A 24,644-nucleotide genomic window follows, 5' to 3' on the forward strand; every position below is an offset into this window, starting at 1 on the left:
GGTGCTTCGTGGGCATCTGGGCTGTGTTTCCAGGCCCTTTAGGCACACTGCCTTGGAGTGTGCTCCTCAGTGTGAGCAGTTTCAGTGGATGGAGAGATGTATTTTAATAGAGACCATTTTTAAAACCCTAAATTCTGTTTAAAATTTAACTTTGGTGAATGAGCTCTCATCATTTTCTGTCCTTTCAGTAAAGATATATCCAGAAGAAATCACTCCACTCCTGCCAGCCATATCGGGGGAGAAGATTGCTGAGGACCAAACCTGCTTTTTTCTTCAAATACTGTTGAAGTATATGGTTATTCAGGTCAGAGAAAAATTATGACTTTTTCAGTGTGGTGGGTTTATTCTCAGCAGGAAGAGGAAATATTGCCTCTTTTCTCTCTGCATATCCGTATTTTTTCCCTTTTCTTTTTCTTTGTGTTGATTTTATGTGATGTTTCAGCAAGTGCAGAGTATGTACCATTTTTTAGGTCACTGCAGCAAGACCAGCTGTATGCACTATTTTGTGAGTGTGTTTAAACCATTTTTCTCTCTTTACTCCTTTCCTACCCCTAATCTCTATGCTTGCAAGACAGGTTGAAGGAGGAGGCGGGCCCAGAGGCTGAACAGGTGGACAGGAATAGGCAGAGAAGACCTGTTATCAGGGGATCTGAAGGAAAGCACATGGAGCAGTCTCCTCATGCCATTGGCACAGGCCTCCTTTATGTCATGTATTATTTTTTCTCATATGCACCAATTGCATACAGAACTGAAGTAACTGGTTTATGATTTTAATAGGAGATTTGTGACCCTGGTCTAGATTTCTGAATAATAGTTAGAATAAAATGTTCTGATTCTTTTTTTCTCAGCAAATACTTCTGTTGTCCTTGAGTTCATCCTGGGTATTGTCCAGTATCTGTCTTCCCCTTCACAGCCGAGTTGTTGAAGTAATAATCTCTACTGAGTTCACATCCTCACTTCATATTCTTTTGACACCCACTGTTAGCTGCCTTCTGCCCTGTCACTGCTAAAGTGGCAAGCCCCAAACCACAAGGGTTCTAGGGTCAGCCCAGAAGGAGGGCACACTTCAGGTTTTGCTCTCCTTGTTCTTTGAGGGGATTTGACTACCCCTCCTTCGTGAGTTTCTCTCCTCTTCTGATATTTTCTCTGGCATTTCTCCCTTCCTTTCACTCCTTTCTAGTTTTCTTTAGGGAACTGTGCTTTTCTCTGCTATCTCTCAAGATTCAGTACTTGACTGCTTTTTCTGAATACTCAGCAATTTTGTCCCCTTTCCTTGCCCCTTTCCCTTTAGCCAGAAACAGAAACACAGGACTTCAAAATCCTGAAAACCTGACTGGGGCGTGCTTTCATATTCTGGAAACTCCACATTTGAACTCTAATGGCCCATTCTAGATGCATCTCAAATGCCAGCTGTTCAGAAATGTTTGAACATTCCATTTGTCCTGGAAAATCAACAGAGTATCCAGAACTTGTGTTGGGGGCCTTGGGTTCTCATTCTAGGTGTGTCACTAATGAGTTGTGTGACCTCAGATAAGGCGGATGGAATTGATATAGGATAGAGGTTTGCATGCAGACTGTGAACCTTCTAATTGTGTGCAAAGTTTTAGGTGCATATCGGTGCCTCCCTTCTGCCTTCTCTTCTGTCGATTGAGATGAGTTCTCAGAGCACAGCTTTTGGCATATTATGGGTGCTGAGCCCTGCTGCCCCTGGGGTAGCCAAAGCATCTCATCCCTTTACCTCAGGTGCTACACAAATTTCATTTTCTAAGTGGGCATGTCAGGAAGGAAGTTGGGAAGCCCTGCTCTAGAGCGCTCTGTGGTCTAACAAACATTAAGAACCACTGACAGGTCTTCTCTAAGGGCCATATTTCCCTAAATCATGTGGGGGTGACTGCACCTGTTTAACCAGGCTGTCCTCCTGGCTCCTGAGGGATGGTCCCAGATATTGAGCAGTTTTGGAGTGCTCCCACTATGCAAACACTGATGGGTTTTTGAGAGGGAGAATATTATCTCAACACTATGAAAGATTTAAACTTAATCCATAGTGGACTGGCATGCCTGGTTTATCTTAGCCTTTGAATTTTTTTAATACAGAGAATGCATTTTCCAAGATTCCATGGATTTTGCCTTTTGATATTGATTTTACATGTAGGTAACATTGGATGAAATTCTTGAGAAGGATTGTTTCTTTAATTTCTATTTATTATAAATGGCCTTTTTCGGAGTTTAGAAAAAAGCACCTGATTATTCGTGACTAAATGTTTTAAAGGCACAAGAAATGTTAGATAATTACAAAAAACAGAGAGAAAAAATATGGACATGATATATTATAGCACGTTGTAAAAGATACGATGTCATTGAGTTGTTTGGTTCTCAGTAAAAATGCTGTTTTTAACATAGTTACTGTTTTGTTTTGAAGTATTCATTCCTGCCATCTTTTGAGCTTTGTTATTATTTCATTACATGATTGTCAGTATATTTGTCATTTTTTACATTTAGGATAGGAATTTTAGTAACATAACACTTCAGTTTAGTATATGTTAATTTGAAATGTAAATATACATATGTTCTTTTCCACATATTATCCAAAGGCTGCAAGCTTGGAGTGGAAGAATAAGGAGAATCAAGATACTGGTTTTAAATTTCTTTTTACATTGTTTCGAAAGTATTATCTTCCTCATTTATTTCCATCATTTACTAAGTTAACAAACATCTACAAACCTGTACTTGGTAAGTACTGTTGGAGCCGTGTATAGAGGATATCCAAAGGAAAGCTATGCAGTCTCTTTCAAAGTGACCTTTGATTATTTTAAAGTAAAATAGTCATTTTATTTTTGTATTGAATGGTAACTTTATTATTAGATGTTTAAAGTTTCTTAATAAGTGATTTTAATTATTTGTACCTACTAAGATATACCTCAGCTCACAGCAGTAAAAGGGAACCGTGGCTCCTGTACTCAGAAATAATTTGAAATGTATTTATGATGTTTTTGGTATAATTATATTGTCATCCTTTAACGTAAAAATCTCTGCATTTCCTAAAGTCTTTCCTTGTGGGTGGTGGCATATGGTGACCTCAGGCTTTGTTCAGTGACTGGAGGCCAGCCCAGGGCAAATAGCTGCCATTGTATGCCTTTTCTTTCATGCTGGGTCCTACATCCAGCAGCTACTACTGACAGGTGCTTATGGAGAACCAAATTTTAGGTGATTGTACAAGCTATGGGCAGTAAGCCCCAGAGGACTAGGAAACAGAAAGGAATTTCTAATTTGGCACCTAATGTTTTTTTCTTCTGTAAGAAATGAGGACTCAGAGGACAGAAGCATCCCTTAGAGTGGTGAAGGTGGGCGTCAAATCTTCCTCTCCCTATTATCTAAAACAGGTAGTTCAAATGAATAATTAAAAACAGTTTTGGAGGGGAAATGGTGACATGAGATGTTACTCTTTTGGGGAACATGGTCACCTGATTCAGTTGTCTGCACTGTGTGTGTTCTGTGTTTGCGTACACACACACACACGCACGGGAAGAGAAGCCAAAACTTGGTGCGTTTTGAAAGATGTAGAATTACTGACTTTTAGGGGCACTGGGACATGTATTTCCTTAGCTATATATATGTGAATATTTTTTCAATATTTGTTTCTGATTTCATATGTACTCTAAGTTCATTGTGAAAACATGGTATATTGTTAATATTGCTAGATTAAAAGTTATTTGTTGATAATTTTTCTGCCTTATACAGGTATTCCAGATATACAAAAATTATTAAGATAGAGAGTTGAACTTATGGCAAGTAGTATCTCAAACCCAATACCATATAATTTTCATATTGATTATGGAATTTAAAGAATGAGAAATTGACTTCTTATTAAGTCTTTGGAAAAGGTAGCATTTGATTGCCTCAAAGATGAAATGTGACTTTCTGAATTCTTTTAAATATAAAGTAGATGATATTGATTCTGTTTCATTGGATTCATCTAACGGGAAAAGGTTATAAAACTCTAAAGTTTAGTGGATTTAATCGCTGCAATGTTAGATGTTAAAATACCTAAAATTATGTTTTAAAAGTTCATATATATGTTTACATTTGTTCCAGCTATAAAATTAAATTAGGTATAATGTATGTGAAAAGATTTTCACTATTATAGTCTCATGTAATTTATCAAAATTGTTAAAAATAGTTGTTAGCTTAGTTTTTCCATAGCTGTATATCATAGATACATAAATAATCACCATCACCACCCATTCTCAGTCAGATCACAAGGTGGAATCAGAAAGGAGCCTACCAAAAAATGCCATTTTTAATCATTGAAGTTGTTCATTCTTAATTGCTATTTAGACAACCAAAAATTGGATTTAATTGGAAACCAAAACATTTGTAGGGGTTACATAATGTTATGATTTATTAGCCTAATCAATCATGTGTTCTTTTTTCTACCAGACATCCCCCATTTGAGACCAAAGCCAGTGTACATTACTACAACTCGAGACAATGAGAACATTTACAGTACAAAAATTCCGTATATGGCAGCTCGTGTTGTTTTTATTAAGTGGATTGTAACCTTCTTTTTGGAAAAAAAGTATCTAACTGCAACACAGAACACTAAAAATGGAGTTGATGTATTGCCTAAAATCATCCAGGTATGCTGTTCATCATCTTTTTATCTGTTAATGCTTCTGTAATAAAACACACTGGAACATAGCCGGAGTTATTGATTATCAGAGTTATTGGTTCTTCCAGGTTGTTGGTTATAGGTAAGTGATTTTATTGGCCTACCCTGTCTGTAATGCCGAGGTTTCAGAGGGAGTTGTGAGTTTGAATCACTTGCTGTGCATTGTTAGGATTGCCATGATGATGCAGTCTCGGGAGCCATTCTGAGAAGATGGCTGTTGTGTGCACACTCCTGGTTCCTCCTCATTCTCCTCACTTGAGTACCAGTGGCCTCTGAGCGTGAGAACAGAGGCCTGTCTTGCCTTCACCAAGCCCCAATAGCTGGAAGGCTCTTAGGAAACTGTAAGTGGCCCATGGTGAGGACCTGTGAGGCTGCCAGGCGCCCTCTGGCATCTCAGGAGAGGGAAGTAGATCAGCAGCTCAGGATTTGGGGCTGGCTGTTGAGCAATGGTGGGGACCCTAGAAGAGGAGGCTACCTCTTCCCTGAGGCCTTCAGAAGAGACCTTTCCTTGTATGTGGCCTGCTGTGCTTTTTCTCTCTTGGCCTTGGTCAGCCATACACAAATGGGGGCTTTCCGAACAGGCTGAGTTGCTTAGGGACTTGGTGGAGCACTACCATTTGTGGAGGTCACAGAGCAGCCACTTCACTAAGGGATCATGGTGTCATGTGCTCTTTTGTTTATTGTCCCCAAGAACAGGGATAGGAAGTGTGGTCCACTGACTGCAGATTTGCCGATGCCCTGGAAGTCCCAGAAGTCCGACCTAGGCCTGAGCTGAAAGAATGCACAGACCTGAAGAGGCAGATAAGTGGCTCTTGTGCTTCAAGGTTATTAGGAACCTTGATGGAGAAACAACAAACAGTCTAGAGCATGTGGCTCCTCTGGGGAGAAGTCACTGAAGAGTGAGAGGAGAAACCTATTTTCAAAATCTGAGGGAGGTGCGATTGCAGTAAGAACAATGAAAGACTTGCTGAAAGGAAGTTTTAAGAAACCTTTGAATGTCTTAGTTAGAAAAATTAGTAAATAAAATGAAAATGGTAATGATTATTGCTGAGGAAGAAAATTAGTTTTCTGAAAAAAATCCCACCACAGTGACTAAAAATTTAGAGAGATAGAAATCAGAAATTGGTAGACAAGATCTAAGTACAGGTCCCTACCTTACAAATATTAGGTGGGTGGAAGAAGAAGAGAACGAGAATAATTGAACAAATAATAATTAAAGTTTGTCTGAACTGAAAAAAAAAAAAAAAAAAAAAAGTCATGCCTCAAACTTAAAGGGTCTTTGAGTCCCAGGAAAAATTATCAAGACACAAACCTAAACAGACATTTGATTTTCAGGAATTAAGAGACAGTGGTATAGGTTTCCAGACAGGTTACTTCAAAGGAATGAGACTGAGATTAGTGTTGAACATCTAATCAAATCTGCAATCCTGCAATCTCTTTCTCTCTCTCCTTCACACACACACACATCCGCCAACAGGATGTCAGTCAAGATTAAAAGAAAGAATCATACATTAATGGTGTTGGAATAATTGGCTAGTCTCTTACAACATACTGAAGCAAACGACAGATTGATTTAAGGTCTACAATAAAAACAAAATACTGAAGAAATGTAGGCTGGGTGCGGTGGGTCACGCCTGTAATCCCAGCACTTTGGGAAGCCGAGGCCGGCGGATCATGAGGCCAGGAGACTGAGACCATCCTGGCTAAGATAGTGAAACCCTGTCTCTACTAAGACTACAAAAAATTAGCCGGGCGTAGTGGCGGGCGCCTGTAGTCCCAGCTACTCAGGAGGCTGAGGCAGGAGAATGACGTGAACCCAGGAGGTGGAGCTTACAGTGAGCTGAGACTGCGTCACTGCACTCCAGCCTGGGCAACAGAGCGAGACTCCACCTCAAAAAAAAAAAAAAAGAAAAAAGAAAAAAAATGTAAGAGAAGGGAAAATCCAGGAGAGTGTCTAAATTTGGGAAGTGGTAGACTACCTTAGGTAGAAATAAGACCCAGTAGGCTGGGCGCCTGTAATCCCAGCACTTTGGGAGGCCAAGGCAGGCAGATCAGTTGAAGTCAGGAGTCTGAGACCAGCCTGGCCAACATGGTGAAATGCTGTCTCTACAAAAAATACAAAAATTAGCCAGGCATGGTGACAGGCACCTGTAATCCCAGCTACTTGGGAAGCTGAGGCAGGGGAATCGCTTGAACCTGGGAGGTGGAGGTTGCAGTGAGCAGAGATTGTGTTACTGCATTCCAGTCTGGACAACAGAGTGAGACTCCCATTTCAAAAAAGAGGAAAGAAAGAAAGAGAGAGAGAAAGAGAAGGAAGGAGGGAGGGAGGAAGCAAGGACAGAAGGAAAGAGAGAGAAAGAGGAAGGAAAGGAAGGAAACAAAAGGAAAGAAAGAAAAAGAAAGAGAGAGAAAGACCCAGTAGCCATGGAAGAAACGAGGTTTGACTTTATTTTAAAAAAAAAAGTGAAAGATTTTTGTGTCAAAAGACTACATAAGGCCAGATCCAATCAATAGACTATGAAGTAACATCGTGACTGTTAAAAGGGTTAAAGGGTTAAAAGGTACTCTGCTATATAAAGAGTACCCACAAACTGGTAAGAAGACAACCCCACTGAAAAATGGACAAAGGAGATGAGGGTGGCTCATAGAAGGCAGACTACAGGGACCCCTGATTTTATCGGCAGTCAGAGAAATGCAGTTAGTTCTGAACCACGATGAGATACCTTTATTCACTTATCAGGTAGACAAAAATCTGTATGAAATTACGTCTAGAAAACGCAGTCATGCTCTTTGATAAATTTACATCACATCTGAAGCGATTGTCACTCAATTCAAAAAAGTCTTAATTAAGGGGTGTAACCTTTCCTCTCTGGTTTAAAAAGATCAGAAAACCATCACCTGTATTTATTGAAAATAAGTAGCTCATTCTTGAAAAGTACATCTGGATGATGAGAAGTAGAAAGAACAATTTAACCACTGCTTTCAGGTTCTGATTTTTTCTTTTAGTTGACTCTTCACAGTTGTGAGTCATCTACTTTTACTGTCTAGCTTTTTTAACATCTTAAAGGTTGGAACTTCGGAATCAGTTAGGATGGTTCCATCATCCGCATGGAAAAAGGATCACAGCTCAAACTGTCTTAAACATAAAATAAATACTGTAATCTTACTAAAAAGAAGCACATGGTGAGGCTGGCTGAGAATACGGTTCACTCAGGCATTCTCCCAGGGAGAATGTGGTCTTCTCCTCACTGTTCTGCCCTTTCCCTCTGAGAGCTTTGTCTACAGCAGCTTCCCCCTTGATTGTAAGATGGCTACCAACAGCTGGGGCACTGCTTTTCTTGTTCACATTTAGAGGCGATCCAGAAATATAAAGCCCTTTCCTTTTGTCTGAGTGGAACAACTTACGTTACCTGCCTCCCCCGGAACAGTAACAAGAAACTGATTTGCTTAAAGCTGGGTGTGTGAGTGGGCCAGGAGATGTCATGATTGGCCTCCACAAAACAGATTGGTCCCTTAGTACTGTGGATGGGATCAGCTTCCTGCGAGTCAGTTGAGGTGCATAGGAGGAGGCACACAGAGGACTGAGGTTCTGTTAGGGAGGGAGAAAGAGTGCTGGGCTGACAGCCATTTGTACCCTCTGTGCCATCACACCCTGCAGATGACTGTCCCTAGAAATGGCCACTACCATTCTAGAGACTGCCACTATACCTCACAGTAAATTGTTATATTAGTTTCTTACTGCCACTGTTGCAGATTCTCACAAACTTAATGTCTTGAAACAGTACAAATTTATTATCTTACGGTTCTGAAAGTCAGAAATCCAAAATCAAGTTATTGGCAGATATGTGTTCCTTCTCGAGGTTCTAGGGGAGAATCCTGTGTTCTTGCCATGTCCAACTTGTAGAATCCTGTGTTCTTGCCATGTACAGCTTCTGTATTCCTTGGCTGTGGCCCTGCATCACACCACTTTTTCTCCCAGTTTCCATCATCACTTAGCCTTCTTTGTCTGTTATCCTCCTGCCACCCTCTTTTAAGGACCCTTGGATTATATTGGGACCATTTGGATAATCCAAAATAATTTTTCTATCCCAATACCCTTAACTTAATCACATCTGCTGTGTCTCTTTTGCCATGGAAGGTAACACATTCACAGGTTCTGGGGATTAGGACATCCTTGGGGAAGTCATTATTCAGCCCACCAGCGGTGGTTGGTCTGCAAGGTCCAAGATTATTTCATTCACGTGCCTGCTACTTGATGAGGGCAGTTGGAAAGGAAAGCTGGGTTCATCTGGGACTTCTTGTTCTATTTTCTGGTTAGCAAGGTAGTTGGACTTCTTATATGCCTGCACAGGGTTCCAAGAGTGAAATGTTTCAAGAGATGGGAATTGTTAACCAACAGCCTCTTGGGCCTGAGTCTGATGCTGGCACAGGTCTCTTCCATTCTATTCTACTGGCTAAAGCAGTCATACAGTCCATGTAGATGAAAGGGAGGGGACATGGGCCCCATGTCTCTGTGGAAGGAGTGTTAAAGAATTTGTAGTCATCTTTAATTTGCCATATATGTGCATATTGTTTTTTTTCTTTTTTAGTTTGTGGGGAAAATGGGAGTTATAGGTCAAAAAGTCACAGGTTATTGAGCCATAAGAGACTTTAGACCTAATCTAGCCTCTGTGTCCCACAAATTAACATATATCTGTGTGTATATGTGAAATCCAAGTGAGTTGCGTGACTCGTGTTACAGTTAGGAATGTGGAGAAGCAAGTCTTTTGATTCTTAGTTTGGGCCTCTTTTTTCTGTGCTATACTCATCCTTGGGCCATTCCTACTGAAACTTCAGATAAAAAAAGAATAAAATGAATAAAGTGTTATTTTCGTGTGGAAGATAGTGGATCCGTCAAAAAGATAAAATAATTTCCATAGGTGAGCACATCTCACAGTGTGATAGTGCCTTTGATAAGCCACACAGGCTTAGTAACTAAGGCATGAAGAGAAAAATTATTACAAGTATAATATTCCTTTAATTTTCTCTAGAGATTATTATTGGATATCTGTTTTGTTTTCAAACTGTCCTTGGTAGTTACTGAAATTAGTTTTGCACTATTCATATCTTATCTCTTCTTGTAAAAAATATTCACAGTAGGTAAATTTTAATTGTATTTGGGCTATGTATTTTTGACACTTAAAAGTAATAATAGAGTTTGCAAAGATGAAGCAAAATTATACGTATATTTTGTTTGGAGGAAACCTTTAATTCTATGTGGATATGAGAGCAGAAATCAGTGTTAAGCTTTGTGAGTGATTGCATGAATTACTTCATTTCTTTGCATGCCTAAAGTCTTTTAAATGTTTAAAATTTTGTGAATATCTCTTTACGTTAGACCTAAAATTCTGAGGATAAAGCTCAGATCAGCATTCTTCTGATAAAATACCCTTTGAAGATCTTCACACTCCACTGTCAAGCTGCCACTTAGTCACATAAATCAAATGATGCATCCTATCATCATTGTACAAGAAGTCCCCTGAATTTTCCTATCTCTGTGACCATAGGAGCAAATGCTAAGGTGTAGAGACCTGATGTGATGATAATACAAATGTGTTTACACATTAATTTATTCTGTGGTTTTACAATGCAAATTAAACCTTTTAGATTGGGAAAATTTCCCAGCCCTCCTTTCTGAAACAGCTTAGTAGTTTTCCTTTTAAAATAGCTGAGTTGGGAGGGATTTGTTGGTTAGTTAGAAAATTGGTAAGTACAGGCTCTGGAGCCTGTCGTGCTTCAAGCAGTTGCTGGTTTTGGTTTGCTGTACCCTGTGCACGTTGATGGTAACTAGAGTTACTTAAAACAAGGCAAGACTGAAGTTTGGCCAGGTGTTCTTGAGTTGGGGTGAGCATCATTGAGAAGTGTGCTGACTTTCTTCCAGACTGTTGGTGGTGGTGCTGTGCAGGAGAGAGCGCCTGAGCTGGATGGTGGTGGGCCCATGGAGCCAGACAAAAGCCATTCTAACAGCAGCACCCTGTCGGACCGAAGACTCAGTAACTCCAGCCTCTGTAGCATTGAAGAAGAGCACCGAATGGTGTATGAAATGGTACAGCGGATTCTCTTGTCAACACGAGGTTATGTCAACTTCGTGAATGAAGTATTTCACCAGGTTAGAGTGTGTGTGTGTGTGTGTGTGTGTGTGTGTTACAAGTTCTTGAAATGGAAACGATTTTGTTTCATGTTCTTTTACTTGTAACACTCCAACAAATAGAGTTGATGAGTTGGGTTACGTTACAGAACTGAATAATAACGAATGATCCCTCTAATCTTTTAATTTGTGTGGATTGCTGTGATTTTTAAATTTTGTTGTTGAAAAACATTTACACAAGGAGGAAAAATTCTGTATTTGAGCAAAATCATGAGACAGATACTTTCATGTTTTTGTGACAAAGTAAACTCAGAATTAGGTGGGAAGAAAGCCATTCCTGAATACCCAGCAACAAATGAACACAGCAAAGAAGAGTCCAGTCTTATTCCCAGAGCCTTAAGGAGCTCTCTGAGGAGCTGGAGGTTTCTGCAAAAACCTTGCAGAGGCGTGTGGCACTCACAATATGATAGAATTATTTATGGCACAAGAGAAGAAGGTAGGTGGCAAGGGGAATAAAAGGAAAGAAAGGAGCAGAGGCCAAGACGAGAAAAGAGGTGTGAGCAAAGGAAGGAGACAGAAGAGGTCAGAAGCCCAGGCTACAGTTAGTGGCCATGAGTGACATCAGAGGTTTGCAACTGGGGTTGACGCTACTCCCTAGGGGACATTGGCAATGTCTGGAAACAGTTTTGGTCATCACACCTGGGGTGCTACTGGTGTCTTAGCGGGTCACAGCCAGGGATGTTGTTAAATATCTTGCAATGCCCAGAATGGCCCCCACCCCAACCATGACAAAGAACTATCTGGCTCAATGTGTCAGTAGTTCTACTGTGGAGAGACAAGAGACTCAGCACTAGCCTTCAACACAGCAAGCAGAGCTCCCACACAGCAAGCAGAGCTCCCACAGATCTGGAGTGTGACATGTGGCCAGTGCCACTTGACTCTAGGTACTGGTGCTCTTGAACACAGGAATGTGGCCTATTCGTGGGTATGTGTATATGAGGTGGAATAGTTGTTTTATCCATAGACCTGAAAAGTAGGTTAAGCCCTTGAATGGCAGAGTGCAGCTGTAGGTGAGGAGGAGAGGAAGAGTCTTGTACATATGAATGACGGGAATGCACCACAGAGAACTTCTTTTGGCGAGGCAAGTTTTTGAGATAGTGAATGATTGGCCCTATCACTTCTGGGACTTTAATTACAAAAAATCAACCAAAAATGAAAGTCTCAACCTAATCCATAGCAGTATAGAGATTTTACCATATTTTCATTTTAATGAAGAACAAATTTTACTTAAGAAAATGTTTGTTTAGTCTGCAATTAACATTCCGCTTATAAAATTTTTTTTTCTGGTTCTGTGGCCCAGCACTGCCTTGATTCTTCTCACTCTCCATGTCTTCTCTGTTTCATGTCTTGGCCACTCTTCTTGTTTTATCCCAAATTACAGGTGTTAACCAAGATTCAGGGCTCAAGTCTTTGCTGTAATTCTACACTTGGCCTCCTTGGGGCCTTTACTGCTGGTCCAGTGCCAGCAACCACTGTGGTATATGTCTCCCAGTCAAGCCTTTTGTCTGAACCTCACTTGTAAATAAAAATATTAATTTCATTAAACAGATTTTTTATACTCATGAAAGATTTGTTACTGGCAGAGGATATACCACACCAGGAGCCGGAAAGCGTAACGCAATGCTGCAGAGACCAGGTACACCTGAGCACAGCTTCAAGGGCCCTCGCTCTGCTGCACAGAAAATGTGCCCTCTCGGGATCATGATTCACCGTCATGAGAGTGAGTTATCTGTCTCAGGGAAGACAGGGCGCAAGTTTACTGAGAGGTCCTTCAGACCTAACTAATCACACGGCTAAAATCAGGCAGAATGACTGAGTAAGCCAGCTGTAGACTCTCAGTGTCTACATTGTCACTGAACAATGTAGACAAGGTGGCCCTGGGTGCCTCCTACACTTGCCTTTTAAAATGGCCATGTGCCATTGCATGTGATGTTCCTGTAGTATCTTAATGATAACAAGACCAAAGCCTGACTCATTTTTTCCCCCTAATATCAGCTTATCCTCTTGACTTGACTGCTTCTTCAAAGGGACCTGTATTCATGTTTGCATCTTAATTTTAATGCTCCTAGGTTCCCCATCTCCCTCTCCTCCTATGACAGTCACTGGATAAGTCACACAGGAGTTTTGCTTGCTCCTTTGCTCTCCATTTTCTTTGACTGTGGTTAGCAGCCCTCTCCTTGGAACTCCCCTCTTTCTGTGTCATCCCTTTCTAGGTAGTACTGCACACATCATACTGCCAAAACAGTTTTTTTTTTAATAATAGTCCATGATTTGAAAACCTAGCCCATTCCCTACATTAATGTTGTCATATTCATGCTGCTGTTGTACATGTGAAAGGTCCATGACAACTATTTGAGTTGAAATAGTCAGGGTCCTGGAGTGTATGATCTATAGCAGGGGTCAGCACACTTTTTAAAGCAAAAGGCCAAATAGTAAGTATTTTAGGCCTCATGGATTATCCTGAATGCACCTCAGAGAGACAGAGAGGTGAGAGCTGTGAGAGATTGAGACCTGGAGGATCTGGTGAGAAGGTCCAATAGGTGTTCACCTCTCCTCTGGCTGCATTATTATTTGCTTACTGTTCTGCCACTTTTGGAAGAGTATCCTACTCTGATTGTGGATTTTTTTTTTGAAAGCCTATCAGTTTTTGATATATTTTTGGCAAAATTATTAGTTGCAATACAAATTTAGAATTAGTTTATATTCCTTTGAATTGAACGTTGTCATTAAGAAGTTTCTGTCTTCATCTCTAGTAATGGTTTTCTGGAGGAGGGGCACAAAGTCTTATCTTGTCTATTTTTAATACAGCTCTACCAGTTTTCTTTTGGCTAGTGTTTGTGTGGTATATCTTTTGCTAACTGTTTACTCTCAGCCTCCTCTGTTCATAAGTTTTGGATGTCTTCTTATAAATTACAGCTAAGTCTTTTAAATAGATTTTTAAATTAAATCTTACAATCTTTGTCTTTTGATTGGATCATTATTCATTACATTTAACATAGCAACTGCTATTAGATTTTAGTCGGCTGTCTTCTTACTTTCTAGTTGTATTGGACCTTCCAGCTCATTGTTTTTAATATCCTATTTTTCTTCTCAAATTAAATGAGTTTTACAGTCATTTGTACTTACTTTAATAGTTAACACATGCATTCCTAACATGAATGCTAGCATTAATTCCAACTTTTACCCTCAGTACACCTTAGCTCTATTTACTCCTCAGTTTATATGCCATTGTTATTATTATGAGTATATAATATGTAGATGTTATCCCTTTCAGAACCACTGTAAAGTTTGTTTCATCCAGTTTTATTCTTTTTATTCATAAATATTTTCATAAATATGTTTTATTCATTTAAATTTATCCACACTCTCTTTTTATTGCTTTTTATTGCTTCCCAAATCTCTGACCAGGGAAAATTTCCCTTCTATCTAAAGAATAAGTTTTAATATTTCTCTTAGCTCAGGTCTCCTGGTAACAAATTTTCTCATCTGAAGATGTCTGTATTTTGCTTTCGTTTTAGAAGTATTTTATTTCTGGGTGTCAAATTCTACACTGGCAGCCCTCTGCACATGAATCTTTTGTTCCATTGTTTCTTGGCTTCCATTATTTCTTTGAGAAGTCATAGAAAGTCATGTGGCTGCTCCTTTGGAGGAAATATGTCTTTTTTCTTCTGGCTGCTTTTAAGATTTTTCTGATTATCTTTGGTTTTCAGCAGTTTTACCTGTAATATACTTCATATTTATCCTTGTTTTTCTTTGTGCTTCTTAAATCTAGGGATTGATATATTTAACCCATTTTGGCTAAATTCTCAGCCACTCTTTCCTCAAACATTGTTTCTTCCTGCCATCTTTTTTTTTCCTCTTTTTTTTCCTGCATCTCCAGTCATTCATTGGATAACCTATTCATTGTATTTTCTCTTTCTTATCTGTCTTCTGATTTATCCATTCTTTTATGTCTTCATAGTTTGTTCTAGATATTTTCTTCTGATTTTTCTTCCAGTTTTCTCTTTAGCTGTGTCCATTCTGTCTAACCCATATACTCTGAGTTTTTAATTTGAGTTATTTTATTTTTAAATCCCATTACTTTGGCTTTTGATACCATGATTATCTCGATATTGATATATTACATGAACCTTTGTTAAAGTGAGTTCTGCCTGTAACTGGATCCTGTGGCTTGAACCTTAAGGGCAGTATTAAAACAATCCCAGCAACTTGAGACCAAGACCTGGATTTGTGGCTAACTTTGTAACCCTGGAAGAATATCTCTGGTGCTGTAAGCCTCAGTATCCTCATCTGTGACATGAAAGCATCTGAGTATGGGGTACCTCTCCCTCTTGTTCCCCTCAAATATGGAAAGAGTTCTTAAAACTGATAAGCAAAAAGCAAATGCATTTCTCCTTTAAATTCTTTAACATTATTGGAATCTTCTCACATTAAATCAAAATTGCTGTATGGAGATGTGTGAGGGAATTCCTTAATGTTAAAAAGTTCTTATAAATATGCACAATGCTACAACTTTGCCATAGGCTCTTGTTAACATTGATAGCTGAACTCCTTAGTAACCTGATAAATGTGAAACAGTTGTTTCTCAAAAAAATAATAATAACAAAAAAGGAAGGAAGGAAGGGAAAGGAAGAAGGACAAAAGCAAAGAAAAGGAGAAAAAAAAAAGAAACAGAAGTCCTGATTTGTAACAGATGCTGACTTCTGTGGTAGAACCACTCCCACTGTGGCTGATTCAGGCCAACACCATGACATCAGTGAACATGGAGATGAGAAGAGGTGGGCACAACTGGTTGCCACTGGCTGTACTAGTATGTCACTTCTAACCTATTTCTGATTTGTTGGGAAAAGGTCCAGGTTGTGCATTATAATTATGTTTTGTAGCCAATTGAAAGATTTCTGTAGGTATGATTTGGTGATTTGGTTATTTTTGTAGACAAATTATTCAGAATATAAAAGTTATTTTTTTCTTTTTTCTTTTCTTTTTTTTTTTTTTTTTTTATTGAGACTGAGTCTCACTCTGTTGCCCACGCTGGAGTGCAGTGGTACAACCTCGACTCACTGCAACCTCCACCTCCTGGTTTCAAGTGATTCTCTTGCCTCAGCCTCCTGAGTAGCTGGGATTACAGGTGCATGCCACCACCCCCAGCTACTTTTTGTATTTTTAGTAGAGATGGGGTTTTGCCATGTTGGCCAGGTTGGTCTCGAACTCCTGACCTCATGATCCACCTGCCTTGGCCTCCCAAAGTGTTAGGATTACAGGTGTGAGCTACCACGCCCAGCCTATAAAAGTTATTTTTAACTGCCACTTTTTAGGGCTCTCTTACGAGAATGTCTTTGTTTCTGCTGGTAAGTTTGGTGTGCACAAAGATTTGTGGCCCTTTGTAGTATATTTATAAGCTATGTGTTCCAAAGGAAAGTGAAATAAGTGATGGTCATTGGAAATGTCCGTGATGCTGCCCTATACTGATCTGAGTTTGTTTGTAGTTAAAGGGAGTTTTCTCTTTTCCTTTCAGGCATTTTTGTTGCCTTCCTGTGAGATAGCTGTAACAAGAAAAGTAGTTCAAGTGTACAGAAAGTGGATTCTCCAGGACAAACCTGTGTTCATGGAGGAGCCAGATAGAAAAGATGTTGCCCAAGAAGATGCTGAAAAATTAGGATTTTCTGAGACTGATAGCAAGGAGGTAATTTTTTTCACTTGTCTTTTGAGTTGAGGGTAAATATATTTCAGTAAAGTATACTTGCTCAGTCAAGAGTCTTGTCAGTGGGACAAAGGCTTCCTTTTATCCCATCTGATACTTCTGAGTTGCCAGGTTCTGTGAGGGTCTGCCTTAGAGAGTAGCTTCTGTACTCCCATTCTAGATTGGCAGTCATCTCCTACAACTCTAGCCAGGGCCATCTGCGTGTTGCATCTTTGTTAGTCTCTATCGCAGGAGAGTTGTTTAATAAACCATCATATTTTACATGTCTCTTTGTGAGACTAAAAAAATCACTGCCTTCTCCTTGACTTGTTTAAATAAATATCATTTGGAGAAACTAAATTGAGAATGTTTGGGCAGACTTTTCTTGTGCAGTGGACTGTACCAGGAGCAGCTGGGTGTTACCCCTGTGAAAGGAGTAACCAAACAGCAACGTCCCTCTGCTTTAAGCCTCGCTGAGTGCTGGCCTCCTGGAGGGACCGCTGCCCATGTTAGATAAAGCTATAGGTTGGATAAATCCAAAATGACAGAGTGGAATATCTTCCTGAAACGAAAGAAACTTAAGTGATACTTATATTTCTGGCATACTATTATGAAATTAATTTAAAATGTTTAAAGTTTCTCACTAGAGGCATATCACTTTAAAATATCTGTGTTAATTCCATAATTTTAATTTTTCAATATTGGTGAAATCATTTTAATAACTACCATGAGATCTAAATGAATATGCTACATATCATTTATCACTTATTTTAAAGCAAATTATCACTCATTTTAAAGGTCTATATTCCATGCTCACTCAGTCATTGGACAAACAGAACTCATTCTTTCAGCACATACTAAGTGCTGAGCACTATTTTAGGTGTTGACCATTGAGTGGGGAGCACTCTACCTCCTAGAACCTATTTTCATGTGAATCCTGGTGAGTTTAAGGAATTAATTATGCCAACTAAATATAACTTAGTTTATATAATATAATTATATTTATAGTTAAATGTAAGTTAAACATGTGCATCTTCTACTCTGTTAATGGATCATTATCTTCTGAAGGCCTCGTCTGAAAGTTCTGGTCATAAACGATCTTCCAGTTGGGGACGCACGTACTCCTTCACAAGTGCAATGAGCAGAGGGTGTGTGACAGAGGAGGAAAATACAAATGTGAAAGCTGGCGTCCAGGCTTTGTTGCAGGTATGTGGCTGGCCAGAACATGAAGACCCTTCCACCGCCTACAGCTGGAGCCATTTTGTCTTTTTATTTATTGGGGATAATGTCATATAAATATGGTGGTATTTGTAGCCATCTGTTAGTAAACAATAAACAGCAGTTTAATTAGTTATTAAATTCTTATTCTGAGTTCTCTTTCTAATTCCTACCCACAATTTACAAAAATTTTTTTCTAGTCAAAGAAGACATAAGAACTGATTGCAGTCTTTTTGAGATTATTATATAGTGAATGTGAAATGACTGAGATTTAAATCTTTAAATTATCTTCCAAACACACATGAATAGTTATCTGGGCTCTTAATTTGCAAGACAAGCTTGGTGATTATAAAATCTTATAAGTAATATTCCTCTTAAAATTGGCTGTGTTTACAAAGAAAAATGACTGATGTAGTTTTTAGATTTTTTTTTTTATTATACTTTATGTTCTAGGGTACATGTGCACAACGTGCAGGTTTGTTACATATGTATACATGTGCCATGTTGGTGTGCTGCACCCATTAACTCGTCATTTACATTAGGTATATCTCCTAATGCTATCCCTCCCCTCTCTTCCCACCCCACAATAGGCCCCAGTGTGTGATGTTCCCCTTCCTGTGTCCAAGTGTTCTCACTGTTCAGTTCCCACCTATGAGTGAGAACATGCAGTGTTTGGTTTTCTGTTCTTGCGGTAGTTTGCTGAGAATGATGGTTTCCAGCTGCATCCATGTGCCTACAAAGGACATGAACTCATCCTTTTTTATGGCTGCATAGTATTCCATGGTGTATATGTGTCACATTTTCTTAATCCAGTCTATCATTGATGGACATTTGGGTTGGTTCCAAGTCTTTGCTGTTGGAATAGTGCCGCAATAAACATACGTGTGCATGTGTCTTTAAGGCAGCATGATTTATAATCCTTTGGGTATATACCGAGTAATGGGATGGCTAGGTCAAATGGTATTTCTAGTTCTAGATCCTTGAGGAATTGCCACACTGTTTTGAATGAATATATGAAGTAGAACTGACACCATTTGAGAACATTTGAAAGAGCAACTTTGGATCATTACTTAACCTCCCTAGAGCTCAGGATTTTACCTCAAAAGTGGGAATTGGGAGATTTCCTCTCAGGTCTCATGTAGCTTGAAGAGTAAGTGAAAATACAGGGTGCCTCTCATTCCCCGCTCACTGCGCCCTCACCCACCACCCTTCACTTCATCCACGTTTGGAGATGTATCACTTAGGCCTCCCATGTAGAGGCCAGGTGTGGAGTCTGGGGAAAGTCTGGGAATGACATGCATGTTTCTAGTTTTCTGTCATCTGTTTCTTGATAGGATTCGTTTTCGTGGTATCCTTTTTGTTTTCAAGTGAATTAGCAGTTTAATGTACCATACTGATGAATTTTCTCACTTTGCATTGAAAACCCACACATAATTTTGAAGTTAACTTAAAAAAGTTGAGATAATTTCACTTGTGCATCTTTTGGTGTAGCTCAGAAATATGACCTGCATCCCCATCAGAGAAACACTTGCAGGAGTCCTTGCCCTTTGTCCCTCAGTAGCTCCGTCTTTTAGCTAAGGGGATCTCCAGCAACAGTTTGTGGTGGTTGCAGGTGCCAGTGATCTTCTGGGTTCAAAAGAGTGTTTTTTATTTTCTGAAAGGATGAGTTACATCTACAGTAAGTCCTCACTAATGTCATCAATGGGTTCTCGGAAATGGTGACTTTAAACGAAGTGAGTACAGCAGGTCTTTGAGTAACATGGTTTGATTCAACATCATTTCATCATAATGCATCATTTCATCATAATGTTCGTGAGAAAATAATTTTCTTTTATATTTTGCTTAAAGTCATCATTTCCAACAACCTATCAATGACGTTAAATGAGGACTTACTGTCCTTGCCTGAACTGAGAAAAAACAATTTCTATTTTATTATATATAGTGCTACAGTTAAAAAAAGTATTTACTTTGGATTTAAATAGTTAGTTTTGTTCTTGTATCTAATACCTTGGTCCTTTACTTTGTTTATTAAGAAAAAGGGCCAAATGGAGGTTTGATAAGATAGTTATTTTCTTTTTTTTCTCCAACTGTGTCTCAGATGTTCAAGAGATAGTAGTTTTCTATAGTTGCTTTTGACAAGTGCACTCTGGACATACTAATTTAGTTTATTTTTACCTTAACTGATGCCAGCACATTAATAAGAAATACTCATGCAGTACCTTTGATGTTTTGTAAAAAGTAAAAGTATATAAAGACTCCTTACATGGGAATGTGCAAAAAGTTTTTAATTCGCATTCAAGAAGCCAAATATATTGAATTAAAAGGATCTGTGTTGCAGTATATCATCTGTGGCATACTTCTTTCAAAAACAGAACCACTAAAACTGCTGTAATCAAAAAGCTCTTTGTTTTTGTTTTTCTTACTCAAAGACTAGTAAATTCTTCATGACTGAAGTTATCATCATCAACTATATTATAGTGCTTATTTAGTGATTTTTCTTAGAAAATTGGGACATAATACCTTTTAATCTTACTAAGATAACTTTAAAGGCTGTGAATATTTTAGTTCACCCACTTGACTTTTGATGTGAATTTTAATTTGGTCAGATTGTACATTTATTTTGATACAACACTTTAAAGAATTTTATTTATAAATGAGCTAGAGAAGCTCCTTCATCCTTTGAGTTTGTGTTGTTGAACACAAAGGAGATGTAAGAGGGAATGTACTAAGTATATGGAGCAGGTCCGTCCTCATACCAGATTGACAACTTAGAATATCTGCAGATGATGGGACACTGGTGTCAACTGTATAAATGGAAACGCACCATTATTTTGCTGTAGTGACTCAAAGCAGTAATAGTATGTGATATCCTGGATCAGCGCTTCTCACATTTTTCTGCTGAGATACCCCAGATGGTAGAGAACAGTGAACTTGTATGCTAAAGGTCTGAGGCAGAGGGTAAAGTAGTTGGCTGATTTTCTGAATTGTTTTTGAAATGTCAGCTTTTAACCTTAAGAATTCACTTAGATTTTGTATGCTACTGCATAATATATCTTTCATATTTAAAAAAATAGGCTCCTGGAAGACGTGTGATGTCAATGGCTTCGTCTGTTTCTGGGCACATCACAGCTGCTTGAGGTTCTTATGCCTGTTGAGTGGTGCTCTCCATTGCTCCTGTCAGCAAGGAGTTCATGCTCTGGGAGACTCAATAAGAATCACATAGTTCTGTCTGACCACTGTCTGGCCATCTGTCCTCTTCTCCTCCCATTTCCCCACTAAAGTTTCTCATTCGTATGCAACAATCTTACTTTTTCCCCTTGTTTTCCTTTTTTTGTTGAGGGGTTGTCGAAAAGAAGTCTTCAAAAGCTTTTCTGACTCATAAAATTTCTGTAGTTGCAATATTAATATGTAATAGTGATTTTTTTATTTTCCCCTAGGGAAAGGCTTTTCAGGTGTCTCAGTATTTAAGTGATTCTAAAGGGTGAACTAAAAAAAATTTTGCATATGTGTTGGTACCACTTGCCTTAATGAATTTTTGCCTTATTGTGAATTTATATGTTGGTACCACTTGCGTTATTGAAATAGAATCTTTTGGAAATAACTGAAAAGTGATTTCATTGGTAGAGTGAAATTAATATCATCTTTAAGCAAAATTTATTCAAATGTTTATGTTCAGTTATATTTTCTAATGTAAAATTGTTGATTTTAAGGTATTTTTGACGAACTCTGCAAACGTCTTTTTGTTGGAACCATGTGCTGAAGTTCCTGTGCTCTTGAAAGAACAAGTTGATGCTTGTAAAGCTGTTTTGATTATTTTTAGGCGCATGATAATGGAGCTTACAATGAATAAAAAGACATGGTGAGTTTCTGTCAAATTAATTAGTATTGTAAAACAGATGTTTCTGTTTTTCAACATCATTACAATGTTAAGGCTTGCATTTGTTTAATGTTTTTACAAAGTTAACGACAAAATGTCTTTTGTAACAGTTTCTGTGAATTATGAAGAAGGTAGTTATCCAGTACTTTGATAGATCAATTATTTTCATTATATTTTTTAAAAATGTCCTTGAACAATAAGTATTTTACTTAATAGTGGATTTTTCCTTTTAAACTTTCATCAAACGTAGTTTTGTGGAAAAGCAGCAACTGGTGTCTTATAATATTCATCATAAGCTCAGGAGAGTTTGTTAATTGCCCTGAAATGCTGTCAGCTGATTTTTATTGCTTCTAACTTGATGTTTTAAATTCATTTTGGAAAAACAATTATTTTAAATGATAAATTATCAGAGACTAAATACATAATGCAGTCAAAAATCTGATCCTGTTATTAAAACTACAACAACGTTTTTTTCCTTTTCATCATTGTTTTTGTTTGATGTTTTTATTTATAATGTCCCTATAGGTAAACAATGCATTAGATTTTTTTTTCCTGCTCTTCTCTTTTTTTCCTGCTTTTCTCTTATTTGAAAGTCATCAGCCGGGTGCGGTAGCTCACGCCTGTAATCCCAGCACTTTGGGAGGCTGAGGTGGGTGGATCACCTGAGGTCAGGAGTTCGAGACCAGCCTGCCTAACATGGCGAAACCCCATCTCTCCTAAAAATACAAAAAATTAGCCAGGTGTGGTGGCAGGTGCCTGTGATCCTAGCTACTCGAGAGGCTGAGACAGGAGAATCACTTGAACCCGGAAGGCGGAGGTTGCAGTGAGATTGCGCCATTGCTCTCCAGCCTAGGTGACAGAGTGAGACTTTGTCTCAAAAAAAAAAAAAAAGTCCTCACTTTACTCCATCTGATGAGGTATTTTCAGTGATGCTCAGAAACAGACCAGAAAGCCTCAGAGTCACTTTCCATTTCTTCCTCTTCTCCTCGTGTCATCAGCCTCTCACTTCTGCCTTTAAAATGCTCCTCAAGCCTGTCCTTTGCATGTTCCCTCTCATTCCACTGCCGCCCTTGTGCAATCAAGCTGCCCACCCCAGCATCTCCCTAGGTGATCTTCTGCCTTGGTTCTCAGTCCTTGGAGGCCCTGCAGACCAGTGGCACCTTTCCTACCTGAAACCAGAGGGGTCCTCTGCCCATGTCTGCGTTCTGGAGGCCCTTGAGTCAGCAGGAAAGGGGCTTTGGAAAGTGTCTGCAGTTGGTAGGAAAGCGTGGACACGAGGTCTGATCGGAAAGGAACTGCAGGCCACCAAGTCCAATTCTTTTGCTTCAAAGATGAGGGAAGGGTGGACTCAAGAATCCTGGTGTGCAGAAAGTTCACAAGTACAGAAACCACAGGCATCAAAATGATATTATGATGTAGATTCCAACGTCATCTTTCCCAGACTTCTAAACTTAGCACTATTTGCCAAGTTAAGAAATTGTTAAAACTGGAAATATTACAGTGATGCACAATATGATGTAAACAAAGTTAAATTTCACGTCAGTAATATTGACAATAATGAGAAATGCTGGTATATGCTTTCAACTGAAATATCTGTTCCTGAATACCATAGTTTTATCAACATCATTTAAAATGTTTTTCTCCTTTGAAAACTTCCTGAGTTTTGTATACTACTGTATCAGCAGTTTTTGGATCTTTTTTGATAATATTTTTATTTTGATGAAAATTCTAGGAAATAAAATTAAGCAATTCTGTTCTGACTTTTACTAATTCATAGATTCCTAGGTGAAAGTATAGAAAAGAAAAATTGTAGAAATCGATGAAAATAGTTAACGGGAAAATGGTCAATAGAGCATAGAAAGGAATGTGAGCAGTTTCTCTAACAGATTTTCTTGTGTATTTAAGTACCAGATAATCCCTTGCCTCCCATCCCTCCTTTCCTTCCTCACTCCTTCTTCTCCCCTCTCTCCTTACCTCCTTTTCTTCCATCTAATAAATAACTATCGAGCATCTACTGTGAGAATATAGTGGTGAACTATGTAGACAAGGTCCCTGCCCTCATGAGGTTACATCCTCGTAGGACCGAGAGACATTAAAAACCTAGAAGCAATTTCAGAGAGTCTGAAGTACTGAGAAGAACAGTGAAGGTTGGAAAGGGAAAAGAGTCCTGAATTGGGTGTGTGTTGCTTGGCATGGATAGAGGGAGAGTTATTTCCGTCAGCTGTCAGAGAAGGCCTTCCTGAGCAGAGCCCTGAGTGAAGGGAAGGAGGAGCCTTGGGGAGGTCTAAGGGAAGGGCATTCCTGGTAGAAAGAGCAGCAGATGCAAAAGCCCTGATGGGAGAAAAGGCAAAAAAAAAAAAAAAAAGTGACTTGTTTAAGGAAGGACAAGATGATGGCCAGTGTGGTGGAGTGGATGGAGTGAGAGGGGAGGAGGCAGGGGGCAGGCCAGGGCCAGGTTTCTTGGGGCCCTGCAGACCAAAGGAAGGACACCAGCTACCTCCCTGTGTGTCTGCAAGATTGTGACATAATACAATTTATGCTTCTGAAAGGCCCCTGTGGCTGCTGGAGAACATGCAGTACAGTGCCATAGATGATGGTGGCTGAGACCGGGGCTGTAGCCAGGGAACTGTAAGAAGTGGTCCTGAAATAGGGAATAACTGGTATGTAAATGAGTTGAAATGTCACCTGTATGAGGAGATGGAGATCAGGTAAATAATGAAGAATGTAGGAAAACCCTCACTCCTGTGTTGGACCCAAGGATGACACACATGCCTGATTCCATGTACTCCAACAGAAGTTTATTACACTCTTTGAGCAGTTCTCCTTGGAGAAGTCAGTGCTTCACAAAATAGAAAGGAACAAGCAGTTGTCAAAACTGGCAGCTTTGGCAGGTCGTGCATCTTTCTACTGTTAGGAAAGATTTTTCCAAACCATAGTTTTTCCACCCTTGCTTTCTTCTAGAAGACTCTGCATGCCTTTCCAAGCTTTCATAGGTTCAGCAATCAAATTGACT

The 24,644-nt window shown here is 39.1% G+C and overlaps 1 protein-coding gene across 20 annotated transcripts in view; it reads left to right on the top strand.

The window, feature by feature from the left end:
* RALGAPA2 (Ral GTPase activating protein catalytic subunit alpha 2) overlaps positions 1 to 24,644 on the top strand; it is a 322,322-nt gene that overhangs the window by 73,440 nt on the left and 224,238 nt on the right. For 17 of the 20 annotated variants that reach the window (XR_012419093.1, XR_012419094.1, XR_012419095.1 and 14 more), the window contains 7 exons: positions 189 to 304; positions 2,592 to 2,730; positions 4,438 to 4,637; positions 10,590 to 10,817; positions 16,372 to 16,539; positions 17,605 to 17,742; positions 21,465 to 21,613. Coding sequence is in view for 16 of the 20 variants with exons in the window: in XM_005568218.5 (XP_005568275.3) it covers positions 189 to 304; positions 2,592 to 2,730; positions 4,438 to 4,637; positions 10,590 to 10,817; positions 16,372 to 16,539; positions 17,605 to 17,742; positions 21,465 to 21,613 (1,138 nt within the window). In the remaining 4 variants the exon portion in view is untranslated. Of the gene's footprint in view, positions 1 to 188; positions 305 to 2,591; positions 2,731 to 4,437; positions 4,638 to 10,589; positions 10,818 to 16,371; positions 16,540 to 17,604; positions 17,743 to 21,464; positions 21,614 to 24,644 lie in introns of those variants that run through there. The other 3 variants (XM_074004658.1, XM_074004659.1, XM_074004660.1) reach the window with 2 other exon arrangements.

The sequence above is a fragment of the Macaca fascicularis genome, chromosome 10 (genome assembly GCF_037993035.2).
Source record: "Macaca fascicularis isolate 582-1 chromosome 10, T2T-MFA8v1.1".
NCBI lineage: Eukaryota > Metazoa > Chordata > Mammalia > Primates > Cercopithecidae > Macaca > Macaca fascicularis.